This window comes from Phragmites australis, chromosome 6 (genome assembly GCF_958298935.1).
Source record: "Phragmites australis chromosome 6, lpPhrAust1.1, whole genome shotgun sequence".
Taxonomy (NCBI): domain Eukaryota; kingdom Viridiplantae; phylum Streptophyta; class Magnoliopsida; order Poales; family Poaceae; genus Phragmites; species Phragmites australis.
Window position 1 is genome coordinate 23,811,445 of NC_084926.1, and position 13,616 is coordinate 23,825,060.

Here is a 13,616-nt window from a genome sequence, read left to right on the forward strand (position 1 = left end):
AGCAACTCTCCAAGTTGATGGTCTAGAGGCAAGGGGATTTAAGACCACCTCAAATATATGAGTATATGAAAGTTTATGCTCCTAGTAACAAGAAGAATTATTTCACAAAGGTGGAAAAACTGCAGCTCAAAAAGAAAAAGAAAATCACAACTGAAAAGGCAAACTTGCAAGGAAACCAATAGACAAAGACTAGAAGGAGGGGAAATATAAACTTCATTAATCAAAGAGGTCAGCCCTATTTTAGTTGGACTACAAGGATTTTTCTCTCAAAGACTCTCACCTATTACATAGACTAAACACTCATCTTCCTCTCTACTAAAACCCTAGCACTAGACTCTCAAATGAGTGGCACAAGGGCTCAAGTGGCTATCAAACTCTCCCATAGCCATATCCCTCTATTTATAAGCCTAGAAAACTTTACCCCTAAGTTTACTAGCTTGTTACCAAAATACCCCTCTCTTGTAGTACACTCATATCTACCATCGAGTGTATTTTGGTCCATTTCTTACTCCGTCTACCGTACGGCCACGACGCCTTCACGAATTAGCTTCACCTCAATGCAAGCTTCACGATGGTGCCATATAGTCCTCCAATCCTCCCTTGATTTTGAGGCCCAACCATGAAACCCTCTGCACGCTTCTCAAAGTGTGACTCACCACTTACTTACACCTTAAGCAAGCGCTCTGATGTCGACATGTGTACTCCATCTTGCGATCCTGGCCACCAGCAAGCCTCTCATACTCCCGATCCCTCAGGCCGCCTTATCACATGCACTTGACCACTTACAAGTTCTCGAGGATCAAGAAGCTCCATTTTGTGCCTACTGAAGAGCGGTTCGCTCCGCAAAGGGATGAGGGGGTCAACCCTTTGTTCTGTATGATCCTATAGGAGAGCTTTCACACTTCTTATCTTAGGAGGAGAGTCAGCTTGAGTGTTCATAAGAAGCTTAGCTAGCATTGCTTGGAGCTAGCAGCTGGTGGACTTGATATAAGAGCCCACTTTGAGGCCATTCTAGGACATGCAAATCTATTATCAGGAGTGAACAGATACATGGAGGATTGAGTGAGAGTCTTCTATCGTTACGTGAAAAAAGCTCAAAAGTGATAGGTCGTAATATCATGGGTGACAGGTGCCGCACCCATCACCTCGAACGCGTCATTGATGACTAGTCATAAGTAACGAGTAAGGACTCGTCACCAATGAGGTCATTGGTGACGGCTCAAAATTTGACCCATCACTTATTAAGGTCATAAGTTATGGGTCACAACTATGACTTGTCACTTATTACAAGTCATAAGTGATGGGTCACAATTGTGACCCGTCACTTATGAATGACAAACGTTTTCACTTTTTTTGACATAAAAAAGTCACAAAAAATTCACCTGAGCCATCACCTAAAAGTTAGCAAACCCCCCCCCCCCCTAAAAGTTAGCAACCCCCCCCCCCCCCTAAACTCGAACTTATCGAATCAATGGCAAATTTTACAGTACTCCATGTTACGTTTCAATTATGGGCAATTCATAACTGCAATTACCAGTTACTTTGTCCATTGGGAAAAGACACATTTTCTAATCCTAACTTCTACGTCTTCACATTGTATATATGTAACATTGATAAATGAAATACAACAGCGAGTTCATTCTCTACTCTCTTGTCTACTGTAGAATAGTAGAATGCTCTTGACTATAGGTGAAACACTTGAACTAATTAGCTATTGAAATCAAAGTCAACTGCATGTTTGTACCTTCTTGACCATAATTTGATTACATTCTCATTAATTTTAACTCTAAATCAAGTATTTTTGTGTCTAAAATTTTTATGTAGGAATGGCACGTACAGAATTTGATGCAGAGTCGGTCCCACCACACAGAATTTCTCTGACTCCTCCACGGTCACCGCCACCACCACCATCACAAAGAAGAAAGCCAACTCCTCCACGGTCGCCACCACCATCACCCAGAAGAGAGCCAACTCCTTCCTTACGCAAGTCGCCACCAAGGGAGCCAACTCCTCCTCCTCAGAAGTCAGCACCAGTGCCACCAAGAGAGCCAACTCCCCCCCCCCCCAAAGTCAGCATTAGTGCCACCGAGAGAGCCAACTCCTCCCCCTCCAAAGTCAGCACCACCATCACCAAGAGAGCCAACTCCCCCCCCCCCCCTCCGAAGTTGACATATCAACTTCGGAAATTCCATGCGTGGTATATGAAGGAGTCACGGGATGGTAAAGAAATGTTCGAGGCCAGATACAAGGGTTGAGATTTCCTCCATGGGGATGGTTTCTATTTATATATTATTTGAGGAAATGTATTGACTGTACTAACAAGATGCCCTCAACATGTCTATCTTGAGTTGTTGGACTCTAAAAGTGTCGTATATGTATAATTCACAGTATACATTCATATACCATTGGATTCAATGTCTTAACTTATTCCTTATGTAGAATGAATGGAGGTACAAAGATGCAGGATGGAGGGCATCGACCATGTGGGATTCATCGACCCACATCATGTAAACCGAACAATGATGCAATCCGATCCAAAAGAAACTAAGGACTATGCATTGAAGTGTATTCTGGAGTTAAATTGAAGAGATACATACTTTTGCCCTGCACTTTGGGTACGTGTTTCCCTCCATGAATGTTCTACTCTTTTTGAGCAATACATCGTTAGAAATTAGGACCAACTAACATATGGTAAACTATGTACAGTTATCACTGGATCCTCCTTGTCATCCAGCCAAACATTAGCAAGATCGTTGTCTTCGACTCACAAAATAATCCAAAAGAAACCTACTAACACGTCATTGACTTGCTACAAAAGTAAAACCCGACCATTTCATTATTGCTCTGGTAATATTTGATTTGATTGAATCTAAGTCTACTTACGGTAATAATCACACACATGCAGAGTGTACCTACGATACATCAAGAAGAATGTTAGACATCGGCCATTCGCGAAAGAATGGATTGTCCAACATGACTTTCCTTGTAAGAAGTAGGGCCCGGATAATAATTTATATGGTTTTTATGTAATGGAATTCATCCACAGATTCAATGAAGACGCGTCATATTAGGTGGTCGATGCCGAGGTATGCGACATACATCTTGATGACTAATTTTCAGGTCCGACACGTGTTCATAAGCATTGACTTCTTCAATTCTTGAAATTGTAGCTCCTCATGTTGTCCAGAGATCGACTCATGGCCATTGAAATCAACACACTTCAAGAACAAATTATCAGGTTCATCAATGACCAAGTCATCGGTCCAACCAGCGAGTTCTATGAATTTGGCTCCTCTCTCTCATTACCTTCATCCAATAAGAAAAATGAGAGTTTAGAACCTTCGATTAGCAAGAAACTTTAAACTCCTTTTCATTGTTGTAATGAAATCTCACATGTATGCGTTGAATATATACTATGACGAGACTTGATATTTTAAAAATAAAATTTATATGTGCTTGTGTATATATGCTGTGATAAAACTTGATGTCTCATAAATTAAATTTATATGTGTGTGTCTATAAATATACCGTATACTATTGCCGGTAACGGCCAAAATTTGAAAATGCCATGGTATTAGCGGCAACCACCACATTTTGAAAATGGCAGGAAATACCTATTAGTGCCGGTTCGATCCACGAACCGACACTGATCAAACCGGCACTGATAGTGATTTTCAGTGTCGGTTCAAAACCCGCCACTGATGGCAATTTTGAACTGACACTGATGAGGGTATCTGTAGTAGTGCAAGGTGAACTCGTTCCTCATTGTTCATACTTTCTTTGCAAAGAATAGGCTATTACTAAGTTTTTGTGTTGTTTTTTATTGTTTTGTTCCTTAGGAATATGGGACAGACACTACAACCTTACATAGACGTCATCACTCAAAGGTCAAATCTACTCAGACTTAAAGTCAAGCTCTAGTTGAACTCCAAATTCTACTCGGAATCCTAGGACATCACGTTAGAAAAATAGGCATAACTCTCGCATACAAAGTCCGTTTGAGGTGTTCTTGGACTTGTTGGAAAGCTTATGATGAGCCCTTTTCAATGGATCTAGTCTCGACCAAATATTCCTTATAGCTTAGTTATAGTCAATGAAATAAGGTGATGTGTCACTATTTTGGGCCTTGTAGGGTCTTGTAATTGTGCCGGGGTCGGAGTCCAGGTTGTGTATGCCTCTATCCACAGCTACACAACCATAGGTTGACCTCCTCACATTATCCCCCCTATATATATAATAGTCGTCGTAGTTTAGACTTGGATTTAGCTTAGATTATTCTGTTTTAGATAGTTTTGCCATATATCGGTTTGTAGAACCCCAACTTGAGTAGTTCATTGGTAATCAACAATATTCATATTACATCTACATAGTCTTGCTTGTGTTCTCGATTCGCTTGCAGGAAAAGACTTCTTGGTGAGGTCAACTGCGTCTTGGCACGGTTGATAATCACGAAGTAGTGGTGTAGTGGTGTAGTGGTTGCGTGGGTTCTCAATCTGTTCTGGTCAGAACCTTTGGATCACCAACATCGAAGCTATACCAAATCGACTTATCATATTACCTTTCAGAAGATCGGGCATGCCTGCATCAGTGGGTCTATCCAACACTATTTCCTCTAACATGTGTTCACATTATTAATTTGATATCTCTATCTCCATGATCTTTGAAACATGATCATCAATCAATACATATGCTAGTATATGAATCATTATTGTCCCACATAATAATATAAGACTAGGGATCATTTAGAATAATATCACAATAAAATAAAGAGCTTCACAAACAAGTCACATACTTGCTAATCAATATAAATGATAATTATCCAAGAAACCGAATAACACATTATTCAAAAGTATATAAAGATGAACGTGATATAATTATCTCTATGATCGCCTCTAGGGCATATCACCAACATGTTTGACATAAATCGATGTTTACTTTTAACGCTGCTTGAAATTTGATTCACCAAAGTACCTAACCTACTATATGGGGTATACTGATGAACATGAACAATAGGCTACATGGTGTAAATATGCAAGCCAATGTAACTAGGAGTCACCAGCACTAGCTGTGTTTACTGAACCTCTACCAAGTTTGTTTGTTACATTGATGTATTCTTGTGGAAATGGTGCAAGTTCTACTTTGTCGATGCATTTACTAAGCATCGAAAAAATGAGAGATAGATGCATCATTCCGTGATGTTCAAGCAAAAGTGCAAAATAGTGGAAGGAATTGGCCAATGCCTTGCATTGTGTTTTATAGAGTCTCATGTCATAACCATATTGCAAGATGGAATAGGCAACACAGTTCATTCTGAGAGCTCAGATCTTTGTTCATCAACCAGGGAAAAGTAACACATAAATCCTACTATCCTAGATCATCTAAGGCAGTTTAAGGATACTAGTACACATGAATTGTCGTTCTAGCTCCATGCTCTGTGGAAGTGTGGTGGGGCAACGAGCTAGTCGTCCAGATTGCTCAAGGCGGCAGTCGAAGAGGCTACAGGAGCAGCAGTGGCACCATGAGATCTAAGGGGCTGATGCATGAGGATGGAGATCTTGGAGAGGTGGTGGACAGAGACTTGCTGGTCAGCTAGAGTAGAGAGGCAGCGGCAGAGGTGTGGTCCATGCAATTTTGGAGAGGTGGTGGCCGACGGCAAAGGTGCAGAACTACGTATCTTGGAGAGGTAGCAGGCGGTGTGCATCTAGACAGGGATGATGGATCTTTGAGAGGTCCCATGGTTTCATGTTTGGGGCCTCTGAGCGGGAGCGGGGGGCAGTGGGAGTGGCCAAGCGGTCGGGGAATCATACCCTAAACCTAAAGGCTGGAGTTGTTGGGCTACGCCAGCCACCGAGCTGCTCGTGAGCCAGCTCAGGGTCAGCTCGTTTGACAACCAAGCCAAGCATGACTGAACCCGAGCTGGCTCACGAGCCTCAAGCTTTATTTCTATCACTATTTATGGCTTAAAATAGTCAGAAAAAATGTGGTACAAACCAACTGAATGAGTTCCTTCTACAGAAGGGTTACTCAAATAATGATGATTGCTCATATGTTTTTTATAAAGAAATCCTCAATTGAATTTTGTATCGTCTTAGTGTATGTAGATGATCTCAATATCAGAAGCACGCAATCATCTTAAGACATAATTTGAGATGAAAGATTTGGTAAAACCAATTTTTGCTTAAGTCTACAACTTGAGCATCTTCCATCAGGAATCTAGTGCATCAGTCTTCATCTAGAAAATATTCAATATGGATATATCATATCCACCAAAGTACCTATGATTTTTTGGTCCCTTGATATGGATAAAGATCCATTCAGACCTAGGGATGAAGATGAAGATATACTAGGAAATGAAGTTCGATATCACAGTACCTTTGGAGAGCTAATGTATCTTCAAATTGCTCCAAGCCTGGTGTTGCATTTGCAAGAAACTTACAAACTAACTAAAGCGCAAATCCAACAAACACCATTGTGCAACAATAAAAATATCCTCAGATATCTCCAAGGTACAAAGGATCGCTTATTCTATCAGAAAACCCAAGACATGACTATGATTGGATAATTGGATATATAGGGTACTCACTATTTATCTGATCCCTACAACGCCCACTGACAGACAAGCTTTGTATTCTTATATGATGGAAAAAGCTTCTCATGGAAGTCATCAAAACAGACTCTCATGGCTACTTCCACTTGAATATGTATAACTTCACATAATGGTCAACCACATAAAAGAATAGTTCTATTGATTCATTAGAATCACCAACCATTATCAATAAAGATAATGCAGCTTTTATGCTCAAATGCAATAGTTTGTATAAAGTGCAATGTAACAAAGTATATTGCCCTAAAATTATTTTACCCTACTGAATTATAGAAATAGAGAGATAGATAACCTTGCAGATTTATTCACAAAGTCTTTACCAATATATTTATTCCATTCATGGAAATGGTATGAGATGACTTTGTGAGTTTTTCCTATCAAAGTTTCTCAAATAAGGTTTTTAATGAGGCAATATTAATACATGCATTCATATATGTCACCTCTTTTTGTCCTAAAATTTTCCACTAGGGTTTTAAGGAGTTCTCGATGGCATCTCAAAATCATATTTTTCCCACGGGTTTTTGAAGGAGTTTTCATTGAGATATATGCGAATGACTAAATTGATCAAGGGAGAGTATTAAGAAATAAATTATAATGATCAATAAGATAAAACTATTCAGGGGAGATGCCTCCTGAACAGACATCAGGGATGCCTCACCGAAGTGACATGAACTTGTTCCTTCATTTTGTATAAACAAATATGTGTGCAATGAAAGAAACGATTGATTGACTCTCAATTCTCTCAACTCTCTACTACCGATTACAATGTACTTTAACATTTTCTTTAGATACATACATGTCGCAACTTGTTCATTGGTTTAACTAGTTGAATGCCCTATGTATTTTTACAGAAATTCGAAGATAAATTTTAGAAGAATGACCTCAAAACAAAATAAACATTATCAGGGTATAACTCTCTCTTGATCCCATGTAAGGGACCAAGCGCTCTCTAGTTGTAATCTTTCTCACTCTGGATCGATGAATTCCTGTACATCTTTATCTTAGGGCTTCAATAATCACTTTACCATGAAAATCCTCAATACCAAATGCCACAAAGGTGTCTAGGTGACGCCAATCACTAAAAGTAACAAGTTAAGAATCTCACTTGACCTAATCTAGACCAAACAGGTGGATGGATGCACACAAGATACTCTTATGATGTCCTTAATCTTCAATCAATAACTTGAATCATCACTCTAGATCTTCTTCTCCCTCTTGACTCTTCAAGGATGTAGGTGAACTGAAAAATCAGCCAAGAGGACCTTCAATGAGGTCACGGGGCGTATTTATAGCTAATCACTACAAACTAGCCGTTACGCCCTCGCCTTTAGAAAATTGGGTCACCGGACATTTAGGTGGGCCACTGGATTGTCTAACAGCTTCAAATCCAATGCTCCTGACAACTTGCCGTTATTGTATAGCCACATCACCAAACAATTAGGTGAGTCACTGAACTTTTCGGTGGCCTTCATCCTCCAAGTTTCCATGCCCTCTGGACATTCTATCCGTCCACTATCGGACTATCCATCCGGACTGTTCGGCGACCGATCAAACATTTAGTTGACCTGCTGGAATGTTCGGTAACCGACATATGCCAAAACTATAAGGCTCTTGGGACTTATTGTATGATTGTCAACAGACGATAATTCCTAATTGTTCGGTGCCACCAGAAAGTCAGGTTGCCCCACTGGATTGATATGCATAGAAGAAAGATGAGAATCCTGATAAAGAGATAAGTATGCATAGAACGAAGAACAGATCTATGGATCATGAGAGCACTTACAACCATGATAACCGAATCATGCGCCCAATAAAGCTCAAATCATATTAAAACAGGGGGAAAATAGCTTTGATAACAATTAGCTTTGCATCAAAGTAACCTTCAAGGAAAACTTATCTTGAAAATCAATGTGGCAAAACTGATGAAATAGAACAAAATCAAAAATTGTTTGATGGCATAAAAAAAATCTCATTGGAGCTAGAGATCGTCTTGCCCCAGTAAGTACGACGAGAGTTTATTCTAAGGAGGAGACTCAAGCTTGTAGACGAAGTTTGAGAGGAAAGAACACCATAAATATATTGATAGTAGAAAAATGGATCGGTCTGGGGGGAGTATCACAACGTGATTTAGTGTTTGGGCACCTCTGTGTCTTGTGTGTTGCCTTGAGCGTTCTCCTTGTGACCTCCCCTCCTCAGATGACTCGACACCCTATTTATAGGGTGGTGCGTAGCTTAGTGTATAAGTTATCACGATGTACAAATATCTAGGACCCGACTGAAATAATGGATCTTATCCTGGATAACTATTTTACCCTATATGGAAGATAAATATTTACCGTGGTAACTATTGTGGTGCCTGCCCCCTGAGGGGTGAGTCGGTCGCCAATTGCGGCCCGTCGCTGCTCTGCCGGGGGTGTCAGGACGACCTTCATCGCGCTGGGGTGTCAAGATAAGCATCACTGGCACAGGCATTAATCGCCCGACTACACGACTCAGCTTTCATAGGAATCCATGCCTCCATGCAGAGGCAACAATAACTCATGCTGAACTTTTGCAGAATAAAATGACTACACCAAGCAACAGATTTCGCAAAGAATCTCTGCAGAGCATCAGTGCCGAAACTTTTCCAACTTTCACATGGAATCCTATGCTCCAACCCCCAGCCATACCCATACACTCAATCCATGTACCAGCCCCCAGCCACGATAAATAACCCCACCCTCATCCATGGATAGGCCAATCCTCAGCTCTCTCAACTGCAATATCTTACTCAGCTCCACCAAGCCCACCCAAGAAACATTAGGGTATTTTCATCCCTAGGGGGTCAAACCGCCGATGTGCTTCTGTGGCGACCCTTGTAGGCTTCGCGAGTCCCAGGACATTTCCTACACCTATGGTCTACGCTTTTTCATATGTGCTAACTACTAGTACGATAAGCCTCGACATGGAACGTACGAGTACCCACCTGTATAGCTACATACATCACTCATGTGGCACTTTTCCTATGATTTCATGCATTGTCTTACTAATCTCTCATCTTCTTTCATTTGTCTAGTCTCCTCCACCTCAATGTGACTCATAGAATGGCTAGATATGGAGCAAAGTGGCGACCAGTGGGTTCAAATGAGCATGCGGTGGAGGAGGAAAGCGTACAAATGCAGGAGTACAAGCAACAGCAGGAGGAACTACGGCTTAAGTGTCAGGAGGAGGAGCGCATAAGGAGGGTAGCGAAGGAGCGTGCCACGGCTGAAGCTCGCGAGGATGAGAGGGAAAGGAAGCGGGAGAGGGCCCGTCGCGCTAAGGCTTCCGGCCCCGATGCTCTGAGGAAGAGCAAATATCCGAGGTGCACTCAGTAGAGACTATCTTTTTAACCCAGTCTATTTTCATTCCATGCCTTAGGTTTAGCAGCGGCATGCTATTAAGTTAGTCGTTAGGTGTCTCGTACATGCCAATATTTGTTGTTGTCATCTCTTTATGGTTATTGTCCATTCACGCACCGATGAAAAACCTCATATCAAATGTAAGGTTTATCAGCGTATATAATCTCTATGCTGGGTTATATGTAATTGTTCTTCACTACTATTAATGTTCAATCATTTAGAATTTGTATCCTCCGAACGTTAATTCACTGCAAAATTACCTTGCAGAATTCTTTCCAACAAGATTTAATATTAATATGAAATGATAAAAAATACATATAAATGGAGCATCACAAAGGCTTAATATTAATATGATAACCAAGGATTTGTGCATGTTAAATTATTTTTATTCAAATTGAATTAAGAAGAAAATATCACATGAAATGATAAAAATGCATATAAATGGAGCATTACAAAGAAATTCACTTTTTCACCAAATAATATAGGGTTGAAAATATTTTTATAAATTAGTACATCACATGAGAAAAATATTAGTGAATTTTTCTAGATTTTTGAGAATTTATTTGAGGCATTAAATATTGCTAGAATTTATAAAGTTGGCTTATTTGGAGAATTTTAATTAAATATTGGCTCAGGTTTTTTGATCAAACTAATTAAAATGGTTTGCTAGTGATATCTAATTTTCTCATGAAAATATTTATAATTGTTGGACTATTTTTCTAAAGAAATCGTGAATTAAGCTTCAGCCGTGGCGTCGCATAGGCCGTATTCAGTATCTAAAGTGCTGAATACGACCGGATCAGTCTTTTTTCGGTGTTTCAGATTCCGAAATCGGGTTTTCAAATTTTGAGTATTAAATATAGGTGCTAGATTTACAAATATACTGTCTGTTATCTATTTTAACAAATAGATCATCCTATATTATCTATTTTTCCATTTTTGCACGGAACGAGTGGTCTTCATCTCCAACCGTTGCCTGCCGCGCGTAGTCGTTGCCGTCGTAGTAGACGTCCTTCTCCTCCACGATGCGTATGGTAATGTAGCAGTCGCCCGGCGGCGGAGGAGGACGATGCTTCTTTTTCTTGGGCCTACGAGGAAACGTCGGCCTCCGTGACGACGAAACTAGGCGGGCCGAGCTGCAGGTCGCTACAATCGGAACAATGGAGCCCCCATCGCCGGCGATGCGCTGTATTGGCAGGGAATAGTCTCAGGTACAGGCGCACATCACTTTTTATCACGAAGAAAAACCAGGAAAGCCAGGGTTCGATCAGGACTCGGGTTGCATCCGACTCCGAGCCCTGGCTTTTGCTCGTCGATAGATGCGGCCAGACTGCTGGCGGGTATGAATCGGGAGGAGAACGGTACGGTAATTGGTAATCCATCTCGTTCTCGAATCAAGACGTGCATGCTTGGCGCGAATTCATCTCGTGATCAAACGTGGCTCGTCATGTTGCCGAGTCATGATTTAGCTCGATATACTTGGTTACAATTTTGAATGCTTGTCCATAAACGCATCGAAATGAATTAAATTGCCGACAAGACTAAAACACCACGGACAACAACATTTGTATACATTCACAAATAAATATATTTCAGGTTCAGGTCCCAACCTTATATCCGAAATCCACAACCCAGGCATGGCCTAGAGAGTCCATAAACATATAATTTTCAGCTTTGTGCAAGGGGACTAACCCAATAAATATGTTATTAACTTACAAGCGCCAGATAAATAAGCTATTAACATATGGATCAAAAGGGCAACTTAGAGTCGTAAACACGGCTTTTGTGCTAGCCGTCTGAAACTGTTCTCCATGAAGACTGGCTAAGCTTGTTCAACTGGCTCTTTATCTGGCCTCGACCATGTGGACTCTTTTACTATGAGATTGATTCCTCTGATCCAGAATTCCACACTGGAAGCACAACTGGCCTCAAAATGGACCTCTCTACCTGTCACAGTCTCAACTAGAAAGATCAGCTGCCGCGCAGATGCGTCGATAATCCTCCGGTTCTTTGTGAAGCTCATGCTTGGCCCAGCTCGTGCCACCTTGCAGGCCACATTCCTTTTGCGAGCCGCTCCCCATGTCAGCACACCGGATCTCATCATGCGCACGGTCTTACGGTGAGGCGAGCCCTTCCCTTCTCGCGTGTGTTTCATCAGCTCCTCTCCTGCAAGAACATGGGCACGTGAAAGATGATCCAGCAACCACTCGTCCGTTGCTTTGTTCGATCTGCTGCTGCTCCTTGCTAATGATAAAGCCGTCTCATTTCTTTCATTCACTAGGCTGCAATCTGCCCCTCCATGTGATACCAATATCTTGCACGAGTCTAACCTGCCGGAAGCAGCTGCATGCATCAGAGGGGTGTAGCCATCCTCATCCAGCGAATTGGGATCATGGCCCATTTTCAGGAGTTGTAGTAAAGAGGATGTGTCACCCATTCGGGCTGCATAATGCAGAGGTCTGAATAATGCATGACCTTTGAGTGCATTGGCTAGTGAAGCTTGGAGCAAGATCTGTTCAAAGCAATCTCTAGTCGCTGAAGATTTTTGTCGAATAATAGACATAACATGTTTCCCTTCTGCACTTCTGATCGTAATATCTGCCCCCTCCATCACTAAGAGCCGGAAAATATCAACATGACCCGACTCGGCAGCAACCATAACAGGAGTGAGCCCTGAACCATCAAGCTTGTTTAAATCTGTAGCTGACTGATGTAGCATCATCAGAAGAGGTTCTGCACGCCCGCTTCCAGCAAAGAAGTGCAGAGGGGAGAAGACAGTCATATCTGATGAAATCAGGCATGCTCCACAGCTCAATGCTCTAATAAGAATGTCGACAACTGAGGAGCGAAATGAACTTTTCTTAGCTATCATAATTGCTGATTCTCCTGCATTGTTCACTATCCCAAGGTCTGCCTCAAATTTTATCAACTCCAGGAAACAATCAGGATGCGCAGCCCTTGCAGAGACCATGAGAGGAGTATCCCCATTAGAAGCTTTTGCGTTGACTTCTGCTCCATGCAACATTAGCTGTTTCAATACTTGCGCATAACCCAACCTTGCCGCCAAATGCATAGGATAGGAAACATGCCCACCTTCTATCATCATGGGAAATCTAGGATTGGCACCACCATGTAGAAGCAAACGTACTGCATTTGGGTTCTGACAGAGTATCGCATGGCAAAGAAGATTTCGACCCTTATTTGTGGATTCCAACAACCAAGGAGCTCTCTCTAGCAGCAGCCTGAGAATTTCGCCACTAGATTCATAGTATTCCACTGCACACCAAGTGGAGTTGTAATGCTCACCAAGACATGTACCTACACGAAGTTCTTCACCCGATGCAGGGTCCCAAGACCAAGAACCAACTTGCACAAGAGAGTCCAAGTAAGAACCTTCCTGCATATCACAGCAGAAATCTAGATTCAATATAATGATGACGCTTTAAATTTTTTAGATATTATACATTTCCATCTTTGTATTGACTAATTATCTGTAGCATTGACTACCTCCTAATTCATTTTTTGAAAATAATTCAGCAAGAGTTTTAGAATGCTGCAGGGCAATAACACACATTTAAATACAAAACATAAACTATGAAGAAGAAATATTTTCAGAAAAGAAAATGCCCACG

The 13,616-nt window shown here is 41.3% G+C and overlaps 1 protein-coding gene and 1 long non-coding RNA gene across 2 annotated transcripts in view; one reads left to right on the forward strand and one right to left on the reverse strand.

The window, feature by feature from the left end:
• The first annotated feature begins 2,311 nt into the window (after positions 1-2,311).
• Positions 2,312-3,273, forward strand: LOC133920556 (uncharacterized). Its single transcript, XR_009910119.1, has 4 exons — positions 2,312-2,615; positions 2,707-2,817; positions 2,906-3,086; positions 3,171-3,273. It is a non-coding gene; the product is annotated as an uncharacterized LOC133920556 (long non-coding RNA).
• Positions 3,274-11,538: 8,265 nt separating this feature from the next.
• LOC133922150 (uncharacterized) overlaps positions 11,539-13,616 on the reverse strand; it is a 29,795-nt gene continuing 27,717 nt past the window's right edge. Inside the window, exon 4 of the mRNA XM_062367350.1 lies at positions 11,539-13,381. Coding sequence (XP_062223334.1) covers positions 11,807-13,381 — 1,575 coding nt within the window. The 3' untranslated portion in view covers positions 11,539-11,806. The remainder of the gene's footprint in view (positions 13,382-13,616) is intronic.